The sequence below is a fragment of the Eupeodes corollae genome, chromosome 1 (genome assembly GCF_945859685.1).
Source record: "Eupeodes corollae chromosome 1, idEupCoro1.1, whole genome shotgun sequence".
In the NCBI taxonomy this organism is placed as follows: domain Eukaryota; kingdom Metazoa; phylum Arthropoda; class Insecta; order Diptera; family Syrphidae; genus Eupeodes; species Eupeodes corollae.
In genome coordinates, this window is record NC_079147.1 from 138,271,402 (window position 1) to 138,293,391 (window position 21,990).

The 21,990-nt window shown below is 34.9% G+C and overlaps 1 protein-coding gene across 1 annotated transcript; it reads right to left on the bottom strand.

Annotated features, from left to right (window-relative positions):
* Window positions 1–769: 769 nt before the first annotated feature.
* Window positions 770–19,678, bottom strand: LOC129940052 (phagocyte signaling-impaired protein). Its single transcript, XM_056048276.1, has 10 exons — window positions 19,306–19,678; window positions 18,980–19,204; window positions 18,703–18,896; window positions 18,317–18,615; window positions 9,182–9,311; window positions 8,840–9,112; window positions 8,570–8,765; window positions 7,398–8,509; window positions 7,116–7,338; window positions 770–1,586 (listed from the first exon to the last, which is right to left on the bottom strand). The coding sequence occupies exons 1-10, from the start codon at window positions 19,358–19,360 to the stop codon at window positions 1,402–1,404; spliced, it is 2,892 nt and encodes a 963-aa protein (XP_055904251.1). The 5' UTR covers window positions 19,361–19,678; the 3' UTR covers window positions 770–1,401.
* Window positions 19,679–21,990: the final 2,312 nt, after the last annotated feature.

Here is a 21,990-nt window from a genome sequence, read left to right on the forward strand (position 1 = left end):
CGAAATAATGATAAGGACAGAAAAAAAACACCACTGTTCCGTCTGTTTTTATGAAAAATTAATATAAAGGAATGGCACCCGTTTTGTTTTATCTAATGTTTTTAGAACTGATAGACTAAATTTCTCTCTCTTGTTCCGTTTGTCTTACAACAATTTATTGATCTTTATTGGGGTACGAAAAATCTATAAGGCCAAGTGATTGTATTTAAGAATCGTTATTAAAGTGGACCAGAAATAAAAAAATCTTTAGATAACAAAAGTTTGTCCGGTTAATTTAGACATTCGAAGTTACCTAAATTCCCACCAATTTGAAAATCGGTAAAAATCATTAAAAACAAAATTTGAAAGTTCCCCATCTTTCCCCTGTAAGGAAAAAATTTGATTCAAGGTCAAATGTAAAAAAAAAACGAGTTTTTCGCGATTTTCAGCAAAACGGTTAGTTTTATAATAGAAATATTTCAAACAAAAATGTAGATCATAAAATTATATACAAAAAATTATTTAATACTTTTTTTTATACGAGCCACCGTTTTCGAGATATAACTATTCAAAAAGTTGTAAAAGTTTGAAACTGGCTTGTTTCTTGACGGGATTGAGGCTGGTATGCCTTGTTTAAGTGGGAGTGGGCGATGATTCTGGGAAGGTAGAGGGATAAGAAAGTCCTCCAGTTTCAGCACTCATCTGCAGAAAATTCTCGAGAATCATTGACCTTACTCAGCTTTACAACTCGACAAGTTTGATGTTCAGAGTAGAAGAATAAAACCATTAATTAGTTTAATTTATTTTTGTTTGCTTTTATTTTATGTAAACATATTGTTTGTTGTAGACTGACTTAAAAACGAAATATCTAAAAGCTACTTCTTATAATTATCAATATTAAAACAAATTGGGTTTTGCAGGTTATATAATTAACATAATTATCAATAAATAGGATTTTTGTTTTGTTTTGTTTTATTTTTTTTTAGTTGAATTTAGAACAACACATTCCTTGGGAGCACGACGGGAGAGTATACGTATTTTTTATGTACCTAAAATAAAAAGAAGAATCAACAAATTAAAAAATATATATATGTATATATAAAAACTAATTTTAACATCTTTTCAGCAAAAACTTTGGGATGTTATTTTTAAAGAATTTTGGTTCCTTTGGCAAATAAATCAAATAACTGTGTGTGTGTTTCTTTTTTTTAGGTACAAACAATACTATCAAAGTAAGTTATTTCTATTACATTATTATTTATATATGTAAATATTGAAGAAATTTGAATAATTTCAAAAATTCGATTCTTCTCTATCCCAATCTATGTATATGTATATGTATGCATCTCTCATTTTTAATAGCTTTCTAGGCGTTGGTATAAGTTTTTTGTTTTTGTTTCTTTTTGTCTATTTTCGCTGCTATCACTTGTTCACCATGCGAATTTTGTCCTTGATTAGATTTTTCAATTCTGTGATAGTTTGGTCATGGCTGTCCTTAAATGTGATTGCTACTTCACTAAGTAGGCTTGTTTCAACATCTGGATTCAGTGACATATCAGCCATGCACGAGACTAAATTTGTTGGTATGTGAGGTGGCTTCCAACCAGCTGAAAATAAACGTTTGAAAATATAATTTAATAACAATGGTAAAAAATATAAATATAATGATTAATAGAATGAAACGGTATTATTAGTAGAAATATGGATTTTTAAAGTTATGCCCTCTTCTTGAAAATAACTTCTCTGACCGTTTGATAGTTAAAGTCACAAAACGAATTCTGATGATTCAGTCTTCGACTCTATTCATAAGCGGCTCTTGTGCAACACATCCTTAAACGATCAAACATCTTCAGTTTGGTCTATAATTTAACCATTAATCGTTTAACAGACTAAAAACGCTTGCAAATTAATGAATTTTATTATTAAAATGCATACTCTGTTAAGAAAGTTCATCGCGCGCTTCTTCCATTTTAATCTACCTGCTGCGATTTAGTTGATCTAATAACGCGGGAAAAACTGCAATTAGACAGCTTTGATCCATATAAATCTCTAGGACCAGACGGAATCATTACGGCCGAACTACAAAAATGCTCAGACATGATTATTCCACCATTGGAAATCATTCTGACAAGCTGTGTAAGGTTGAGATATATTCCCAAAGCCTGGATAATGGCAAAAGTAGTCTTCATTCCCAAAGCAGGGAAACCCTCACACGTTAACCCTAAAAATCTACGACCAATCAGCCTAACATCCTTCCTTTTTAAAACGTTGGAAAGATTGATTGAAATTTATATCAGACATAATTTAAAACCATCTCATTTCCACAGCTCAACATGCTTACTCTAAGGGAAAATCAGTAGAATCAGCACTTCACTCGCTGGTACGTACTATTGAACATTCCCTCGAATACAAAGAATATAACCTGTAGCGTTCCTAGATATTGAAGGAGCTTTCAACAACGTCAGTTACCAGGCGATCACAACAGCAATGGATAAGCTGAAATTAGAGAAGTCACTCATAGATCTTATAAGTCTCATGCTCAAAAGCAGGACAATAATTTCTAACATGAGAAGTTTTACTACCACCAGATCGGTGAATCGAGGCACTCCCAAAGGTGGAGTCCTTTCGCCTCTTTTATGGAACATGGTAGTAAACGACCTACTTACAGCATTGGAAGCAGAGGGTTTTAAGGTGATTGCCTATGCTGACGACTTTGCGATATCCGTATCTGGGAAGCACCCCCAAGTTCTCTCGGAACTACTACAAAATGCCCTAAACAGGCTAACTAAATGGGTTAAGCAATGTGGATTGGACGTCAACCCACACAAAACAGAATTAATACTCTTTTCGGGAAGATATAAAATTCCTCAGATTAGCCCACCCAAGATTAGAGGAATACCATTAAGCTTTAACGATCAAGCCAAATATTTGGACCTCATTTTACATAAAAAACTAAATTGGAAGGCAAATATTGATGAAAGAGTCAAAAAGGCTACTGTAGCGCTTTTTACTTGTAAAAAGGCCATAGGATCAAAATGGGCCCCCCCACAAATTAACCCACTGGTTCCCCCCCCCCCCCCCCCCAAATTAACCCACTGGCTATACACTTCGGTAATTAGGCCGATACTCATTTATGGAGCCGTAGTATTGTGGACCGCACTGGACAAGATGGTAAATCTAAATAAGCTCATCAAAGTCCAACGGTCAGCAGGTATGTGCATCACAGGAGCACTTCGCTCAACAACAACCGCAGCACTGGAAGTGCTTTTAAACCTAACACCACTTGACATCTTCTCTAAAAAGGTGGCTGCCAACTCATGTGTAAGGCTTAGAACCACCTCTCAATGGACCAGTAACAATACTGGACATACTACTATTCTAGACAATTTCAGATCTATCCCAGATCGCTTAGACTATACCACCTCAAAAATGGTATTTGGTAAAAGATTCCATGTGTCCATCCATTCAAGATCCTCCTGGGTAGAAGAGAGACCCCTGGAAGACGATGCGGAACACTTCTATACTGACGGTTCAAAGACCGATCACGGAGTTGGAAGTGGTATCTTTTCAGAACAACTGAATCTCAGTCTATCCTATAGACTTCCCAATCAATGTAGTGTATTCCAGGCAGAAGTAATGGCGATTAAAGAAGCACTATAATGGCTCGAAGAAAACGTTATATCTTGTAAGGATATACAAATCTTCTCAGACAGCCAAGCCGCTCTTAAATCTCTCGCGTCTGTCTCCACAAACTCTCAAACAGTCCACGATTGTCGATCATCTCTGAATGAGATGACGGAACAGTTTAACATTCACCTCATTTGGGTGCCGGGCCACAGAGACATTCCGGGAAATTGCAAAGCCGATGAGCTCGCCAAAGACGGAACACGTCTGCCTTATGTTAGACAAAAACATACCATAGGAACACCATTTGCTACATGCAAATATCTTCTCAAGCAATATGCTTTAGAAACAACAAATGCCATCTGACATTTGGACAGCCACTCCAACCTAACCTAACCTATCTACCTATCGCAGCTGTATTGTTAGTGATAACGGTGAATTATCGATTCGGAAAATGTTAGCAACAATTGAGCTTCTATTTATTCACTACGTGGAAAATTTTTCTGAAGAATTTCAGTACAAAATATTTCAAAATACAGCTGGTGCAAGATTTGAAATCGAACGACCTACACAACGCCGAATTTTTGGTGAATGAGTTTTTAAAAAGTTGGTGGAAGAGTCACTTTTTTTCTTAAAGATCATTTCTGGTTAAATGGATACGTGAACACGCAAAACAGCAGTATTTGGAGAAGCGAAGCTAAAAGCATTGCAAGAGCTACCAATGCATCCACGAAAAAGTCACTTCTTTATAGATGATGCGAATCTCAACGTTACTGAGATTGGTGAGCGCTGCCGTGCTACGATAAAAAACTTGCGGCACAGCACGCATAACAATGGACCAATCGGTAAACCGTTAATTTCACTTTTGGGTCCAGTCAATTAACCGCCAACAACAATAAAGCCCACTTGGGTTGGCATACTGGAGATACTAGCCGAAATTTTAGAGAGTATGACAAAATAGCACTAATCCGAATTTGTAGGAGCAGCTGCAACCAACATTTGCTCAGAATCTTCAAACATCATTCGTTATATTGTGACAACAAAATGTACCTGTAAGTTAATTTGCTTAGAATTTAGAACTTTCCGTATTCATATTTCTTTTCAAAACACATCGAAGCAAATAAACTTATGAGGCTATACGTTCCTATGAGCCAAACTCTAGAAATTTGAACGCAATATATGAACGCCTAAGGCCCGTCGTCAACAACCTGATCCTTATCAGTGTGGCTTTAGACCAGGAGAGTGCATAGTAAATCAAAATTTCACATTACAACAGATCTTGGAAAAAAAACAATGAACATCGGGTTTTGTGAGTATTGAGACAGAGCAGACAGTAAGGGTAAAACAGAGTATATGTCTATCATCAAAAAAGAAATTGCAACACCGAAACGTCTCGGACCAAACGTCACAATCAGACAGAAGTAAATTTTAGAATTTAGGAGTCCTGGGCTCTACTCTAGACGCAAAAAACAGAACTCATATCAAACAATGAATTTCTCTGAGCGGTTAAGCTCTATTTTGAGCAATCTAAGTGTCGTTATATATGACCCTCTATATACTATACTGTGCAAAAACATGCACTATGATCCGTGATCTACGGTCCCGTATGCATAGAACTTAAGTGGAGGAGAAGACCACTGCGTAAGCTTTTCCATCTGTCCTATTCTACTCGTCTCTTTCCGAGCGGATGAAAAACTGCATTTGTCCAGCCTGTCCCTAAAAAAGGCGAATCCTCATCCCCCTCAAACAATTGTCCTATTGCACTTACGTCTCTTCTTTCCAAGGTCATGGAAACGCTGATCAATTTTCAGCTTAAGAAATATCTTGAAGAACGGAAGCTTCTTAATGACCGACAGTATCGTTGCAATAGGTCCAATGGTGATCTCATGGTTTATCTCACCGAACAGTGGAACAAATCTTTACATCGTTTTGGAGAAAGTAAGATTATTACACTTGATATTTGAAAGGCATAGATAGAGTTTGGCATCAAGCTCTTTTATCGAAAATGCGTGCTTTTGGTATCGATGAATCTCTTCTTTGTTGGGTTAGAAATTACCTTTCGGACCGTTCAATTCAAGAAGTATATGACCGGTTCAAATCTGATATTCATAAAATAAATGCTGGTATGCCCAGGGCTCTGTTTTGTCTCCGACGCTCTTCTTTGTTTTAATAAAGTCTGAAACTTCTAACCCACTAAATTGTTTCGCTGACGACATTACCCTCAGCTTTTCATATTCATTTCTAGATTCTCATCCTTGTCCTTCGGATGTGGAATTTAAACAGCAGCGTATGATAAGCTCATTAAATTCTGATCTTGACAGCATTGTTCAATGGGGAATCAAAAACCGTGTAGTAATGCTTCGAAAACTCAATGCTCTCTACTATCGCAAAAGCGTAACTCTGTCCCAATGCCACTATCCATGAGTGGTACTTGCATCGAGGAGACTAAACAGCTATCAGTCCTAGGAATGTGCATTACAAACCACTTGTTGTGGAGTGATCACATATTTGACGTCGCTAAAAATGCTGCTATGTGTTTAGGTTTTCTCCGAAGATGCAAAAAGTTGTCTACCCCTTCTGATCTGGCTATAATTTATAAAGCCTATATTCATCCAAAACTTGAGTAAAATTTCCAAATTTGAACTGGTGCTCCAATAACGTACTTGAGTCTTCTGGATAGAATTGACAAAAGAGCTCTAAAAATGATTGGAGATCGTCCTCTTACCGAGACATTAGCTTCTCTTGAACACCGCCACAAGGTCTTATGCCTGTCATTGTTTTATCGTTATTTTTATAAACAATGCTCTAGCGAAATAGCCAGTTGAATTCCGCCCCTTAAACAATTCAACCGTAATATCCGTACTGCTGGGAATGCCCATAAGTTTACCATTAGTCCAATTTCGGACGTACTGTTAAGAACAGAGATTATTTCTTTAGCCGCACTACACGATTATGGAATGCTTTACCAGGCTCAATATTTCCCACTCATTATAATGTGCAGACATTCAAAACTAGAGTGCATCGGTTTCTCCTTTCTTATCCTACCCTCCATTCCTATTTGCTCGCACTGTGTTCAATCATTATAAGGGTATTCATAACTCCTTTAGTGCGCGCACAATATAAAAAAAAGAATGTAAGTCCAGAGCCTGAGATGGCTGTGTTACGCAGATGGCATAGAAACAATGCTCCGGCCCGGCAATTCTTCGAACAGAAGATAATGCAGCAGAGGAAGGCCACGGATCAGGTGGCGCACACAAGTGGGAAGGGAATTCACCCAACTTGGAGTGAGCAATTTGAGCTAGGGGCCAACCTAGATTAAGTAGATTTTTGGATGAGGGCCTCGTTTACACAGGGCTGCAGTGCTACCTTAAGTAAGTTGAATTTAAAAGTATAAGTTCCACATTCGATTTATCCTTAAGATAGCTAAAACTCTTATAAGTATTCTCTTATCTAAGTATGCAGAGTTGATAGAATTTTGTGAAAAAAATTATTTTGATTTATGTTAAACTTACCAAGAGAATTAGCACAATTTTGTAAATGTTGCTTAAGATGGCGCATTAATTCAACTATCAGCTGCATTCGTTCCTTTTCGTTCATGATATTTGTAGCCAAATTCTCATCATTCTGATTTGATTTGTTATCCTTCTTTTTCTGCTTTTTATTTTGTGAATTTTGTGATGATATCGCGAATCTCTCGTGGCAAATTGACAAAATAAAGGCATAAAGGGATAGAATCTAAATAGGAAACAATCAAAATTAAATGTAATCAAAATAATTTATTTTTCAAAATTTACCTCAATGGCAACTGAAATTCTCTGCTGAACCGACCGTCGACACCAAAGATTATCTTCGCTATTATTACTTTCTTTAATAGCATCCAAAAACACAGCAACCACATCATCCACATTGTTACTTATCACTTTACATTGCTCCATCTTAATACAGCCTATATGCAAATCCAATATAAAACCTGCCAAATCACTGAAGAATTTCTCATATGGCAGATCGAGCATCAAATGAAGACGCGATGGTAGCAAATTGACTAGAAACTGATTTGAAATTTTTTCATATTTCATCAAGCGTATTCGTTGGAATAGTCCTTCCCAGCCTTCGCGCAGCACCTCCACAGTTTCAGTGTCTTTTGAATTATTAGATTCACCTTTTGTCTTTTCACTGCTGTTGTTGATGTTGCTACTATTGTTGAAATGATAAAGATCGACAAATGATGCTACCAGTCTCAACATCAACGAACGTAACTGTAGCGCTTCGAGCTCTTGTTCGATAGTTTCCCTCTGATGTTGTTCATGACTTACAAGATGTACAGGATCCCAACGTACGATAGCTGGTAGATCACGATTATCAGATAGGCCATTCCAATTGATTCGGTCATCTTGAGGTTCTATGCTCATTAAACTATACGTATTAAGATTTTGTTGAACCGATCCGAACAAAGAAACCAAATCGGCGAGTTGTGCTTCAACCGAGATGGACACAAAATGCAAACTATTTGTCAGTCGCTCCTTAAAATTGAGAAATTCTTGAAGTTTTGAAAAGGAACAGTAGCGATAGGTCAATGCGATGTATTCTAAGCGTTCCTTATAGCTGTTGGTGAAAAACTTCAATGTTGTATCAAAGACGACACGAGCTATTGATGGACGGCCACACAGTGGAAGCAAATTGCAATGAATATAACCCATTGAGTCCAGCTGAATGTGTTTTATATCGATTGACTCGTACATTTGCTGCGCACCTGTGATGCACCCGAAAATATGATAAATTTTCAAGCACAAAAGCTTAACGTGAAAATTACTGGGACTGTTTTTGAGAACATATTGCAGAAGACACAGTGCTTCGAAGAGCTTGTCTGATCTTTGTTCTCTCACACAAACGTCGTACATAACATTTGCTGTAAAAAAAATTGGAAATAAATACATTTTTTAAATGAAAAATATACGTTAGTACTCACCAGCAAGCAATGCATATGGATCCGATGGTCCCATATCTGTCGGCAAGAGATTCTTGCCAAAAGCACTGAGTCCGTGTTCGTAATGCAAACGCAAAGCTGTATAAAATGCAATCAAATGCTCCGTCTCCAGGTCCACATAATGACCACAAATTCTGGAAATTTGTAGTGAGCATATGTGCTTTTGCATCTGTTCCTTCTGAAAGTAAAATTGAGGTTATATCTATTCATAAACAAATAGTAAATATTTATAATAATAAATAACCATCTTACATTTTGGGGCAATGATGTTGAAGATATTCCAGTTTCTTGAAGCAACTTATTCGCAAGTAAAAGCCGGTCTTCCAATGAAACTGATGTAAGGAATAATGTAACATCAGAAGTACAGCAAGACTTATCTCCGAAAAGCCGAAAATATTCAATTATTAGCTGTATGAAATCACCTAGAAGTTCTTGGGCGTCCATTTGATTGGCGCGCATACGCTTGTGCAACTCAAGACGAGCGAGATATGGTCCTCGTACACGCTTGCCGTCACCTTCAATTAACTTTAATAAACAAAAGTATTGACAAATTTAACAATTAAACTAATTTTAAAACAAAAAACAGCAACATACCTGACATAAAAAGTCGTGACATTCATCCATATTGGATATGCCATCTTCAATACTTTCAGTACCGCTTCGAGATTTGTGTAATTCAAAACAACTGGTTAAAAAATCTTGGTAATAATCCCAACGGTCTCGACTGTACAAGAAAGAAAATATCATTAATCTTAATGTTAATAATTGTGATGTAAGATGTTTTGAATAAAATAGAATTTCAAGTACTAGTACCATTTTTCAAAGTTCAAAAAATAAAATCGATCAAGTCGTCAACGACCTTTACAGAAATAAATTACGAAGAGGTTAACCCAAAATCCTTAAAATTTTTTTAAATCCGCAGACTAAAAAAAAATTACTTCGAGACTTGTGTTGCTCTGAAATTTATAAAATATAATTTTGATTTAGTTTTCCCAAAATATATAATATTGGAATAAAAGCTAAAGCTTTTTTTTATAAAAGCAAAAATTGAGTTTTTTCAACTAGAAAAAAAAACTGCAAGGTTTTGAGCTTAACAGAAAAAAAAGCAGCAATCAAAGCACCACATTCTAAAATAATCAGTTCTCAACTGATATGAAAACCACATGAATCATATATTCCATTTAAAAGGTTTCCTAAAAATTAAAAATTTTGACGATGTACGTTGAAGCAGCGCCAAACTGATAACAGTCTTGATTTATTTCACGGATGTATGTTTATATATTTATAAAAAATGAACAAATCAAAACATGGCATTTTAAGGTCTATAGGAACAAAAAAGAATTTGTAATAAATCTAAAAAAGCACTTTAATTTTTAATATTTGCTTCAAAAAGGTAGTAGTTGAAAGAGAACGATAGTTCTTGTTTTAACCCTTTAAGCATTTTCTAAAATCAGGAAGTAAATTAAAAAACCGGATCGAAATCGAAGGAAAAGTCTTTTCTGTGGTGGATGGAGAATTCAAATGCGGAACTGAAGCGGCAAACCTGTTTTGGAAGAAATATACAACCAGAATCTTGAGAATTTGGACCTTATTTAAAGCCCAAATTAGCAACCTGAAGTCTGTCGTGATTGTAGAATAAGTAGAATTAAGATTATTGAAATAAAAACTGTTAAAAAGCAAAAATAAAAATGTTATCGTACAATGTACATGGCTCAGGAAATAAAACTTTGTAGCTTTTTGCAGCTTTGAAATATTCTTTCTTATTGAAGGATAATTTTGATAGGTTCTCAAAATTTTTCAAGGGGTATAAATTGCTATGGATTCGTGCAGTTAAAACCTCCAGATTTGGAAGAGCAAGTAGAGGGGTAGTTTATGGAATACGTTCAAATTCATCTTTTTTGAAGGCAAGCTTTATAAAATTAATGGACAAGAGTTTAGTGCAAATAATAACAGGAAATCTGTGCATATCTTGCCATTGTATATACACTGTAACAGATGGGAAGAAGACTTCCGCTATTTTGGTAGATGTCTTGAAGATGGCTACATTATGAACTGCATTGTCTTAGGGGATTTCAACGTCAGAGTAGGAGAAAACTAAAAAATCTCACATGAAATCGTTGCACTTAACGCCAGGAAATCAAAGGACAAGGTAACAAACAGCAAAGTACAAAGGCTAATTTGAGGATTTCGCGAAACAACTGTATTTGTGAAAGGAAATGTTTTGACTAGTGAGACTTTAAAGAATATTTCTTGGTGCTACTCAACCCACGCATATCGAAACCACACCTCAAAATCTAGCTGTTCGTCTTCTCGCAAACCCCTTCACGGTCAACGAATTAAATGAATTTCTTCAAAATACAAAAAGGAATAAAGCGCCAGGTCAAGACCGAGTGCCATATGAGTTCCTTACCAAAGCCCCACAATCAGTAATAAGTATATTAGCTAAACTTTTTAATCGAATGCTCGAATGTGGAAAAGTGGAATCAGATTTCAAAAAAACTATTATTTTACCAATTTACAAAAAGGTGATCAGAACATCGTCCAAAACTATAGAGGGATATCGTTTATGGACACTATTGCAAAAAGCTTTGACGGAGTTCTATTAACAAGACTACAGCAATGGGAAAAGAAATATAGTATCCTAAATAAGTTCCAAGCTGGATTTTGAGAAGGCCACAACACTGCTGATAATCTGCTTAACCTCTACGATATCATAAAACTTCAAATGAATGACAACAAGAAAGTTTACTGTTTCTTCATTGACTTTAAAGCGGCGTTTGACTATATCGACCAAAGAGCACTTTTATACAAACTGCAAAATCTTAGGGATTTCTGAGAAACTCATCTGAATTATAAGAGATCTGTATGATAAAACAACAGCTGCGGTATGGGATTAGGAACTGGTTTGAAACAACGATGGGTGATAAACAAGGTTGCTTGCTGAGTCCACTATTTTTCGCACTCTTATAAATGATATCCATGAGTTCATAGGAGGGGGTTTTCGGTGAATGGAATGCAAATTCGATTGCTAATGTATGCGGATGACATTGTGCTAATAGCTGATAAGCCAGACATACTACAAGGCATGATAAATAAGATGGCATAATACTGTCAACGGTGGAATCTTGTTATAAACCTGGAGAAATCGAAAGTGATGGTATTTAGAAAAAGAGGTGGTAGACTTAGCCAACCAGAAAATTGGAAGTTCAACGGAGCAACCATTAAAGTTGTTAGGAAATACAAGTACCTTGGTATATGGCTAACTTCCGGACTAAGCCTAACGGAGCACTTCAAAGAACGAGCTAAACAAGCTAAACAGAGCTTAAATTTGACGTGGAATGGGTTTATCACTAATAAAGATGTCAAATTAACTTCTAAGATGGATATCTTCAACGCGGTTACCAGGGCTGTTATCGGTTATGGAGCACAAGTATGGGGGGATTTACAACATGATGAAGTTGAAAAGATGCAAAGGTACTTCTACAAAAAAGTACTGGGTCTGCCAAGTTTGACGTCTAACTATGTCTTGAACCTTGAATGCCTTTTGAAACCTGTCTTTGAGTACACGATGAAATGTCATATGTACTATGTGTGAAGAGTTTTCAGTGCTTACGCAAATAACAGTTGGGAAAATAGCCTCAATCGGTAAGATGTAAGACAGTTGGATGAGATCGTGACCAACAAAACCCTGTTTAAGCTGGTTGTGGATGGCGTAGCAGTTAAAATAATCGATCCCGAGCACTTAAAGTCTCTGCAAAGAGCACAACAAACGAGACCACACAGCTTATACCATTTGCTTGATTATAATACTGGTGAACTTTACGTCTCGGATGACTGGGATGTCTCCAAAATTCGCTGGATACTGAAAGCAAGGGCAGGGCTCATTATAATCAATGGAACACGAAGGACAGAAACTGAAAATCTAAACTGTACTCTGCAATTCAAACGAAGAAGAGACTTTTACACATTCTCTGCAGTCTCTGCAAAGAGCACAACAAACGAGAAAACGCAGCTTATACCATTTGCTTGATTATAATGCTGGTGAACTTTACGTCTCGGATGAATGGGATGTCTCCAAAATTCGCTGGATACTGAAAGCAAGGGCAGGGCTCATTATACTCAATGGAACACGAAGGACAGAAACTGCAAATCTAAACTGTACTCTGCAATTCAAACGAAGAAGAGACTTTTACACGGCCTGAAAATGATTTCATCGCCAAAATATGATCTACGCACTCATAGCTACAACCACCTTCACTTCGAAATCATTCTAGATCTCAAATTAAACTGATAAGTAAACAAAACAAGAACTGGTTAGAGCCCTAACGATAAGGGCTTGAACCTCAGTAAATATTTTAAATCTTTCCTGTGAGAATGGATTGATGGCATGGTTACGACAGACGGGTCAAAGTTGGATTGTCGATTTTAGTCGGGAGTACTAAAATGTGTCTATGTCTTTTCGGCTATCTGACTTACTCAATGTATTTCAAGCTGAATTGCTAGCAATCAGAGCAGCATGCAAAATGCTATCAATTCGGCCACAACATCCCCTAAACTGGTCCAACAATATCGGGACCAGTCCAACATCAACCTCCGAGTGATTCTTTTTTAGGTTCCAGGTTATAGTTTCATTGAAGAAAATGAACGGGTTGATGAGTTGTTTTGGCAAGGATGGACCCACCATAGCTCATTTGAGGAAAGGGTTAATATTGCTCTTAGAGCTATGAAGGGCAAACTTTCAATTTTTCTGACAGAATCCAACCGCAGGTGGAACAGATATTACCTACCTATAACAAAAGCCCTTATGCCTTACTTTTATGCCGACCCAGGAATGATACAACCAAGGTCACTGCATAATGTAATGGACATTGGCCGATAAGAGAGCATGCAGCAAAGCTGGCTATCGCTCACAATACTCACTGCCGTAGGCCAATATGAAAGAACACCGATGATTCCCTTTTTCTGTAAATGCCGGGTTGGCCGGGTCTAGAATGTTAAGATTCGGAAGGGTATTCCTTAAAGATCTTGATGAACTTTTTGAGAAAAGTTATCAAAGACCTGATTTAATTTTTGAACCCGACGAAATGACTCTGGAATCGCAAATTTTGTCAATATAAACCTCTCATAATATAATCTTTTTATATTCATACAATTTATATTCCAAGAAGGGCTGCAACAATTTGGGTGGAAATTGAACCAAGAGACGGACATAGAATACTTTTCATCCCGTTCGACTAACTTCCCGTTTGACGTGATATAAAGCGTCTTAATTAAAAATTTGATAAATTAAAATTTGTTAATTGTGAATTTAGTCAGAAATCAATAATCTATAGTTATCAGTAAAGTGAAATTGCATAATCAACTACTATGCTGGAACTGATATGAGGAAAGACAAAATTATCAAAAAAGTATTCTCAAACATTATTTCTAACTAACAATGAATTGTTGAGTGAGCGAGTAATGTTAGTGGCTAAGGATAAAGGATTCAGAATGATATCATTGGAGAAAAGATGAAACAACCAACTATTCGTTTCAAAACATAAACCAACAAGGGGGTTTGCAATCGTTATGATCATTTACAAAAATCACAAGGCAATCCCTTGAAATTTTTTGGTTCGAATCTGGAATATCCATGATTTTCCCATGATCACTTACAGTTGTGGCCACACATTTAGAAACGAGATATTGTTAATATTTCCATCAATAAGATTTTTTTTAAGCACCACTGTGTTTGGCTAGTACCGTTAGTCGATAGTGGCTGACATGTGTGTTCCAATCATGTGTTTTCTTGAACGCGGGAAGTTGTCAAAACGTGGTTATTTTAGGGAATTGATTTAAAATCGACATTTTTGCTGGACAGAAAATTAGAAACGACAACTAGAATCAGTGAATTTGTTTTGTGTGAGTTGATTGTTTTCATTATATTTTCATTTTTTTTACAATATTAATTATAATACAGTGCCAAAAAATGGGCAAAAATAAATGATATGCAGAATCAGCAAGGCTGATCCTTTCTTGAATTCTGGTATGATAAAAGATATTGTTACGCCCCAAATCGGTCGAGAACTGTCAGCTAGAATCATAAGGCGTCGCCTCTTAGAACTCGATTGACTTTCGCTAGACAGCACTCAAATAAAACCTTAAAATTTTGGAAAAAAATACTCGTAGAGTGCTGAATCTAAATTCAATTTGTTTGGGTCAGACAGTAATTTGTACCTTATACGTCCTCAGAAAAAAGAATTAGACCCAAAATACACGCTGAAGACCCTGAAACATGAAAGAGGAAACATAATGGTTTCGGGTGCATTTTCTTGGAGTGGTGTTGACCCATTAGTTAGGATAAACAGTCGAATGGATCAACACGTTTATAAAGACATACTAGAAAATGTCATAGAGCCTTATTCATTCGCACACATGCCCATTAGTTACGTTTTTCTGCAGGACAACGATCCGAAACACACTACACGTATTGTAAAGCAGTGGTTTGCGGATACAAAAACCAGTGTTTTGGATTGGCCTGCGCAAAGTCCTGAATCCGATTGAAAACTTATGGGCAGATGTCAAGAGAGGATTAAAGTCCAAAAATCTTAAAATTCGAACGAGCTTTACAAAAAATTTAAGGAGGTCTGGAAGGGTATACTACCATCAAGTTGCCGCGCTTTTGTAGAAAGTATGGAAAGACGGTTGGCTGCGGTTATACAAAGTAAAGGATCCCGTACAAATTATTAATACTTTCTTTATGTTAAATTGAAGATTAATAAAACACCATTTTATATGTTCTGTTTCTAATTGTATGGCCACACACGATTTGAATTATATACATGTTTATTTTTTATATTTGATATTGTCTAGCTTTTTTCTTGCATTAATTATTAATGTGTACTATTATTCATGGGCTATAAATTAAACTTCTTTTCAACCTGAAGAAATTTCTTTTAAAAAAGTTATGCATACTTAAATTAATATATATGTAGGTGTCGTTTCTAATTGTGTGGCCACCACTCTATGCATGACCATCTGCGTGGTTTGTTCTTGCGCCTGATAATAAAACAAACAAATGTCGCGTATCACCATGTACTTTACTGAAGAGTGCAACCTATGCACTGAAATACATTAACAATAAAGAATCATCAAAAAACTTAATTTTTGTATTTGTATTTTTTAATAAAAAAATGAGTTTAATCCAAAATCTGCTTATTTACGGAGTTCGCCGGGTCAGCTATTTGAAAATAAAAATGAAATAGTATGCAAATATATCAGCTCAATTTTGTAAAGAGTTAATTAATCCAACGGGCAAGGATAGAAATTTAGAAATTTAAGCCATACTTGGCACAAAAAAATGACTAACTAGACTTTAATGTTATTTTATCATATGGTTTTAACTTTCAAAATAATACAGGGACATATATATTCGCTGTTGATTATTTAAAGCAATTATTTTTAGTTGATTAATTAGGTATTTCTTTAACGTGGAGAAAGATCAGAGATCTGAATTAATTGAAAACAGTATTGATTACAATACAATCATTTTATTAAAGTTGAAAAGTCAGCAGGAAGTTAAGCAATTGACTCAGATTATTAATTGCAGTTGCAATTAAAATCTCAATAAGGAACCAAAGTACTGATATATGTATATGATTAATTGAAAACAAAATCAATAGAAATGATAAGTTCATATTACATTTATTAATCAAATTACATCCCAATCCTGAACATTTGTAACGATTAATTTCAAAAGGATACACGACAATGTATAATCAAACATATGTTTACAATAAAACATTATACGAGTATGTACATACAAACATATGAAGACACTTTTTCGTTTGAAAAATCGAAAAACTAAACTTCTATCTTGCCATCAAAGCAAAAAAGAAAACTTATGCGATGAGTTATCATCAGAATTACCGGGATATTGATGAAAATGAATTTATGTGTTTCTTAAAATAGATTGAAAATAAAATAAATACATTTGTCTAGTTGCGGGGTACCTATTGATAAAAAATGAATTATATGATTCTAATTATAGGTAAAACGAACCAAAAAGAAATGAAGCTATATAGAAACAATGTAGGAAAAGAATGTTTGTCTTTGAATATGAATATAAACAAAAATAGAACAACAAACCAACAGAAATAAAAAACAAAGCAAAGATGGCCAAATAATACTTTCGAGGAATGGGTAAATGCTACAAATTAATTACGAGAGTTTCAGAGTTCTCGTCAAATAAAAACCAAATGTTCGAAGCCATCACAAACTTTTCAGAATAATAATTAATCAATGTCAAAGTGATGCCTCGAAATTAAATAAATGTATCAATGCCAAGAAATATTTGCAAATAAACATTATATTAAAAAAAAAAGGAACAACAATTTAATGATAGTTGGATCTTGGAAGTTGTAAAGGTGACTTCTCTTTTCAGAGAAAAATAGAAAACCACATTTTTAACACGAAAAATTGTTAAATATAGTTTTGTTTTTTGTTTTGATAGAATAATAGGTATACAATAAATGCAATGCTCAGTCAGTATTCTTCGTGATTATTCAATTCAAGTGTTTGAAAGGAATTTGTTGGTATTTATGTGATGGCGAGGTTGACGGAATGTTTTTAACATTTTAATTTGATCTTAATCTTATCGTTTTTCTAGTTTAGAGTTGGATGTAGCTTTTATAAGAATAACTTAAGCAATTTATAAGGTTTGAGAGATTGAATTTCAAGTTCTCTGGACTTCTTATCTCATCATAGTGTAAGGGTTAGTGCATTGAATTGCCATCAGAGTCTGGTTTAAAACGATGAATCAACAAATCCGCTAATAGTTATTCTTGTCATAGAAAAGCCGTTCGGATTTGGAGTACGAATGGAGATCTATTCCATCTTTGTCATTAATCGCATATAGCATCTTTACAGACCTATAACTCTTTATGAGTTTTTAAGAAAAAATTCCTCAGATGATTAATAATACAGCTCGCAAGCAAAGAAGATTCAAAATGCTTATATGCAAGTTTTACAAAATCACAGGCAAAGATACAAAAGAAAAAAAAATCAACACCTTATCGCTCTGGAGTATTTCTATTTCAGTTTGTTTGGAGAAAGAAAATATTTTAAGTTTTCAAATATGTACATTCTCAAAATATATAAAAAGCCCACAGTGTATTTAGTATATGTCTGACACTTATTTAAATTGGGTTTCATATTTTTGAAGAAAATGGTACCACAAAATATACCTTAGTTTTTTTGCATACTGGTACAAAATGTTAGAAGCTTAAAAGTAATAATCGAATGTCAAATCTTAAGAGCACTTTTTCATGGCTCTTGAATGAATTGACAACCCTTAAAAACGAACATAGGTGGTATAGGCTGATAATAGAATTTCAGGACTCTAAAAAATTAATCTTTTTACTGCTTTTAATTTATTCAAATATTCATAAGCTCAAACTGCAGTGATTGTAAATGAAGCTTAAACAAAATAGTGTTTAATCTTTGAAAGAGAAGAAAATGAATTGAAATATATTTGGATGGCTTTTTAAACACAAGAAAACCAAACCAAACTTATTTTGACTTCATACTTTTTAGAGACCTATTTTGCAATTTACACCAGCTTTTTGCCAATTTCTTACAACTTTTAAGTCGTGAGGCACGTCTTTTAATAAAATATCGTTGTGATATAAAAGCTTTTGTTACAAACTCCACTTCAACAACCCGAAAATATTTAAATTTCTAGCTACTTACTCATCTTTCAGCAATTCCTTCAGCATAACATTAATTTTATCCCACATTTGCATTTTTTTAAGTAGATTAATTTTCAAATATAATGGAGCACCGGGATAACATTTTTCACAAACAGGTCCATTGAGAAAATTCAAAGCTTCCTCACTCTTGCCTTGTTCATCCAAAATAGTGACATAAAGAAGAGCTTCTTGTTCGGCTTCAAGCTTGTCCTCGGCAATCATTTTATCGACCATGCGTTGCGCCAGAGCTAGATACAATTTTCGTTTATCTGGGTTCTTGCTCTCCGGTCCACGAATTCCCTATTTATAGAAATGCAGAAACGCACACAATTTTTGTTCGTATCAATTTCTTCGAATGACATTTTCACAATCATACACAAACATTACCTGGAGAACAACACTCATTACAGCCCAGAAATAGTATGCATTTATAAGCTTCACTCGATACAATTGCAAGGCCACCGATTGCTGTGCTTTATAATCGTCCAGTCGGACATATGATATGAATAGATGAGCCAGAATTTCCTCATTACCGGGCGACTGTTTAGCTGCGTGATTGTATAATTCACATATTTTGTCCACTATCGTTGCGTTAATATGGAAAAAGATATTATTTTTTTAATAGGAAGTTAAACATATAAAAAATAAAACTATGTGTACATACGTTGTTCCATTTCTTTGTAACAAAACGACAAAACTTGCAGAGTGGAATCGTCTGTTGGCTTTTCCTGTGATATATTCTTTAGCAGGGTATTGCTTTCCTCATATTTACCCAATCTGAGAAGAGCTAGAGCCTTCAGTGCCTGGGCACATATCAAAGTCGGTTGTTTCTTCAGAAGCTTTTCGGCTTCTTGAAGAGCCTTTTTGTTATTACCAACTTCGAGGGAATCTGTACAAAGGAGAACAATCAAATATGAGATTAGAAAAACCGTTTTGTAAGGATTTTGAATAGAAATTATGTTTCTATTTTAATATATTTTTATTTCATACCATAAATAGGACGTAATCTCCTTTCGAAGACGGTATCATGCACGTGGTTCGCCATGTCTGAAATCTTCTGAAAACTGATTTTTAATTTTCCTTTTAACACAAAAAAAAACACAGGCAAAATATGAGAAATGTCAAATTAGACAGAGATGACAAGCAGGTTTTGTTGATTAGAAGAGGAAGAGTTGATATCAGAATTTTAATAAACAAATAAAATTAAATATTTATGGAATTTTACAGCAAGTATTTGGTGTCAACATTAAATAAATTCAATTGGGTTTTAAATTGTAATGATTTACGGAAACTGTCTGTTTTATTAACAGATATTAGCCATTTAATTTGGTTCTGTGGTAAGTGATGAAAATATTAAAAAAAACTTTGAAAAATATTTAAAAACTAACACATCTACGGTGGCAGCAACCCGGTAACAACTTGACAACGAGTCTCGAGTTTACCGGTGATGTTTCTTTCTTCAAAAATTCGATTAAAGTAGTACTAAATTAGTGATACTACTTTACTTCAATTTTGGCCAGGTTGTTTTAGGTTGATTAACACGTATCAACATTTGATTTCTACAATAAAAAGATAAATTATTGTTTGTGAGAAAAACATTATAGAAAAGAAATACTTTTCGGTTGTCCAAAAATTCTCTTCAATTTTCAAACCTTTTTAGTAATCGTTATAATTTTAAAAATATAACATTACACTTTGGTAAAGGATTAACCCAAACCTGGCCAAACATAACAGAGCGAAGAGTTTAAATGGACTGGAGACGATCTTAAATCGAAATGTGTGGGAAACTGAGCTGGTTCCGTTTGGTTCTGTCGACATAGACACACCATATGGCGAGTGTCGATCTTATCATCTTGTCAAGCCAAAATTCAACAATTACGATCCAAGTTTTGGCTATGCTGTCTGTATACACAATTCAAAATCGGCACCTAACAACTATCTAACTATCTCTGTTTAAAGCACATTTTATAATAGATTTAACATGCAAAACTTACAATTCATAAAAGATTTTTGAACAGCTAACAATTGCTTATGCGAATTCGTAACAAAATATCAGAATGCAATGGTAATTCGTAATCGATGCACAAGTGGTAACTCGTTCTTACTTCCTTCAAAATACTACAACTTTTTGACAGTCTTCCCCCCACAAGCAATACAAGCCAGATGGACTTTCCGACGCATTTTGAGGCATTTTTTTCCGCAAGATGAAGCACATATCGACAGTTGTAACTGATTTGATGCCTGTAAATATTACTATCGCCAAGAACTAACGGTTGTTAGCTCATAGCATAACATTAGACTCTGCTGGGTACCAGGTCACAGTTATATGCCTGGAAACGAGAGAGCTGGCGAGAACAGGTACAGCTCTGGATCAATCCCATGTAGAGTTACCCCATCCTGTGAACTTAAGCAAGTCATTGGTAATAAGATAATTCAAGAAACCAAAGAAAGATGGAAAAAGTTTAAAACTTTTGCAACGGCCAAAAAATAAAGGCCCAAAAAGCAGATGCTGTTCGATTATGCTCCTAGACAAAAATTATCTACGATTGATTTTGAACATAATAACATGTCAGAACCTATTGGGTTACCATACAAAAAAATGCGGCTTACCATCGATAATACGTTCAACGGCAATGATGAGGAAGATGCTGCCAACTTCTTAATCAACACTAGAAACAAGCTCTTAGGCAGAAACTTCTTTAATAATCTTGAAGAACTGGTAGGCTTTTCATTAAACCGTCTATTAGCCTTCATCAAAGCTTTTAAATGGCTTGAACAATACAATTCATAGAATGTTAATACTTTGGGGTATCACAATGGATGTACATGGGTTTAAGTGTGGCGATGACGTCATCAATCACCAGCCCATTCATTGAAAATGTTTTTGAAGCTTCAAAATCATTCAAAAAAAGGAAACATTTAATTCTTTTTAATGTGTTCTCGAAAGAAATTTAAGCGTCAACAAACAGAAGCCTAGTAACATTCACATATGGACATTTTATAAAAATCTTGGGTTGGCTTTCCACTAAGGATGCAATATACAAAAATTTAACCACTCGAATTTTATTGAATAATTATATAATAAAGTATCACTCATAAAATTCGAGTGCTTTTTTTAGGAATAACTAATAACAAAGTGCTTTTAAAAAGTGTTAAAATGCGTCTTGGACACGCATTTTTAGAATCAGGGGAATTCGTCTTGATATTTTGGATTATAATGTTTTGGTTATGGTTAATAGGAAAAAGTATTAAAATACGTCTGGCAAGGGGAAGGCTGAAAGTAAAACGTCTTGGACACATTACATTTTTACAGTCAGGGGAATTTTTCTGATTTTTGTATGTATCATTCATGTGGTTATCATTTCGAACCAAAAAGATGATTTTCGAGCATTTTGGCGACCGACTGGTAAGGGGAAGGCTTAAAACAAAATTTTTGTTGACATCAGGGCACCCCCTGTTTATATATCCATTTAAGTGGTTATTACTTCGACCCCAAAATCGAAAAACAACCATTTTCGAACGCCAGACGGTTGAATTTGACATACATGTATAAATATTTTGGTTATCACTCCACTCCCAAAATTTGCTGCCGGTTCCTAGACTAATACTCTTCTTAAATTGTATTACTCAAAAAAAAAACAACGCAAAACGACAAAATAATCCGCATGTTGAAAT

Coding starts and splice junctions, on each gene's coding strand:
- LOC129940052 (XM_056048276.1), bottom strand. CDS start 19,360: ATGGCGAACCACGTGCATGATACCGTCTTCGAAAGGAGATTACGTCCT. Junction 18,616..18,702: donor TAATGAGTGTTGTTCTCCAG/GTAATGTTTGTG, acceptor TTCTATAAATAG/GGAATTCGTGGACCGGAGAG. Junction 1,587..7,115: donor AAATTGTGCTAATTCTCTTG/GTAAGTTTAACA, acceptor GTTTATTTTCAG/CTGGTTGGAAGCCACCTCAC.